The sequence below is a fragment of the Lactuca virosa genome, chromosome 4, assembly GCF_052849685.1.
Source record: "Lactuca virosa cultivar CGN04683 chromosome 4, Lactuca_virosa_CGN04683_v6, whole genome shotgun sequence".
NCBI lineage: Eukaryota > Viridiplantae > Streptophyta > Magnoliopsida > Asterales > Asteraceae > Lactuca > Lactuca virosa.
Window position 1 is genome coordinate 117,381,223 of NC_136429.1, and position 2,932 is coordinate 117,384,154.

The window sequence follows — 2,932 nt, forward strand, 5'->3', positions numbered from 1 at the left end:
TTAAAAGAACCAAGAAGAATGATCAAATAGCAATAGTGTTAAGCTGTTAAGTAATATGTAAGCCAACATTACAATCGTTACATGAAAGATCATAAAAGGATATAACTGATAAAGTTAGCTAAAACAAAAATCAACCATCATACAAAAACAAAACAACAAGTTTATTATTTATTTTATTACACATTGCTTTGCTTGTAGTTCTTGGTGTCCAAAACTTGTTTTCCACACATTGCACAAACACCTACACCCAAAAATCATTACATCACATGTCATTCACCAATCTAACACCCCATTTGTTATTCATGACATGACCTGATGACCTAACACAGTCACATAGTCAATATTGTACTGTATTTGATATGCATTGTACCGTGACCTTATGGACTAGCATTAGAATTTTTTTATCCCACCCAAAAAAGATATGACAAGGAGGGACAAGGACGCGCTATAAATATTTCGTATGTGTAAAAGACGTTAATGCCCTTGGTTTTGAAAATAATTCTAGAAAGTTTTTTTGGGGGTAGTGTACCTTTAGAGTAGGCGCATGTATGGCAATACTTGCCATTTTGGTGGACTTGTTGCTTGCAGATGATGCACTTGGTTGTTCCTAATGGTGACCATCTACAAAAAAAATAAACAAATAAAATAAAATAATTAGTGTTTTCACATATGTATAATCACATTTTACAAAATATATATCTATATTCTATAATGAAAGCATAATGCCATAATCATCAATGTAGCAATTAGCATGCTTCAAATAAACAAATTCTTAGCTAGAGAAATAACCAAATTGAAGGTTTTCAATACTCCCATGGATAATAATTAACACATACCTAAAACCTATACATTCTACCTGATTCTTTATCTATGTTGTTGAAAATTGAAATAGAATTTGGTGTTCTGAATGGAAACCATAAGGTTTTTGGTTTTTAACTTTGACTAACATCGATCTTAATCACAGAATAAGAGGTTCTGAATGAATCGGTAGGTTTTCTGAAGTCATGAGAATATAATTAAAAAATAAAATAAAAAAAAGAACAAGAAACGAAGGAAAAAGTTACCTGTTTTTCTTGGAGAGAAGCTTGTTTTCGTTGATCTTACGACCACCGCCTTCGGTGGTGTTGCTTGCTCCTTCTTTCCACTTATCTGGCACAATTACTTTCGACAATTTCTTCTCACCTGTTTCAATTTCGTCCCCAAATATTAAAACCCTAGAAAATTCTTAAACACGAAATTGAATTTTACATAACAAGCTATATGAGATTATTAGGAAAACGCTTAGATTTATTGGGGAAATCAAAGTAAGACACCAAGAATCAAAAGAGAGAGGACTTACACTTCTCGCAAACCATCGTAGCTGTGAGATTTCCAGAGAGTAAAAAAAAAGGAAGAGGAGACCGAGAGAGGATGAACAAAAATTCACGTTGCTTAACCCCGTTGGGAAGAATTATTCCGAACGGACTAAAATGCCCTTTCTCTATATACGTTTTATATTTATATAAAAAAAATTAATTCAAAAGACTAATAATTAATACTTCTTTTAATTAATTTTTACAAACTATATTCAGAACGGACTAAAATGCCCTTTCTCTATATACGTTTTATATTTATATAAAAAAAATTAATTCAAAAGACTAATAATTAAAACTTCTTTTAATTAATTTTTACAAACTATATTCAAAACGTTAAATTGCTTAATATTTTTCATAGATTGAATTGCAAGTGACCCATGTATTTTGGGATAGCCTGTGAATTTGGTTTTCATTTTTTTTTCTAAAACTTGGGTTTGGGATTAAAACTTCTTTTAATTAATTTTTATAAACTATATTCAAAACGTTCAATTGCTTAATATTTTTCATAGATTGAATTGCAAGTGACCCATGTATTTTGGGATAGCCTGTGAATTTGGTTTTCATTTTTTTTTTCTAAAACTTGGGTTTGGGATTAAAACTTCTTTTAATTAATTTTTACAAACTATATTCAAAACGTTCAATTGCTTAATATTTTTCATAGATTGAATTGCAAGTGACCCATGTATTTTGGGATAGCCTGTGAATTTGGTTTTCATTTTTTTTTTTTTCTAAAACTTGGGTTTGGGAGGAGAATAATAGTGCACAGAACTGGATTGGAATGGACAGTACAGAATAAAAAACTATTGTATATGTAGCGTTGGGTATAATTATGATAGAACAGAACAAAATATTAAAATTACCATATTGTCACTTAAAATGAAATACTACAAAATAATAAGATAACTATTTTTTTAACATAAATTGTTAAACTATAGTCCTTATTTTGATATGTTGGTTTGCAAATTCAACTTGATTGTTTCAAAAAAACATAAAGAAAATCGATGAAACCTGTATTCCAACAAAAAAAATATAGTATATTAAAAGTAAAATACAAATCGTAAACAATGAGCTGTAACAAAATACATATGGAGTGTGTTGTCAAAAATATCAAACATGAGCACCAAAAGCAAAACACATTTTGTGTGCGTTCTTTTGTGTTCGGCCCAAAAAACACCGACAAAAACAAGTCTTTTCTTTTTTATTTCTTGACACCAAGAAGTAGACCTTTGTGTGTGTACTTTTTGTGAAGGAAAAAATGGAAACTTTTAATGATAAGGATGTAAAACATGAACCATATGATGTGGTTGCTCTTGTGTAATCAAGATATGGGTGCTAACAATGATGAAGATAATAGGAACATTATGGAGGTGTTTGATTTTGGCAAATTTATGCTTTTGGGGAAATAATATCATGGAAATTGATTTTGGTTATAAAGTGGACACTAATTCAAGTGATAAAGAAATTAGTGATAATACTCGATGGATAAACAAAATAAATATAAGAATGTTGGTTGGAACATCGGTGTAAATGTAAATATGCTAACATTTAAAGGGTTTGTAGTATCACTCATCTTTGCT

General features: G+C 29.8%; 1 protein-coding gene across 1 annotated transcript; it reads right to left on the reverse strand.

Annotated features, from left to right (window-relative positions):
- On the reverse strand, positions 1–1,455 carry LOC145168429 (postsynaptic protein-like protein). Its single transcript, XM_079087242.1, has 4 exons — positions 1,340–1,455; positions 1,065–1,182; positions 530–621; positions 1–241 (listed from the first exon to the last, which is right to left on the reverse strand). Exons 1-4 carry the CDS (start codon positions 1,353–1,355, stop codon positions 177–179), a joined length of 291 nt encoding a protein of 96 aa, XP_078943368.1. The 5' UTR covers positions 1,356–1,455; the 3' UTR covers positions 1–176.
- Between the last annotated feature and the right edge of the window lie 1,477 nt (positions 1,456–2,932).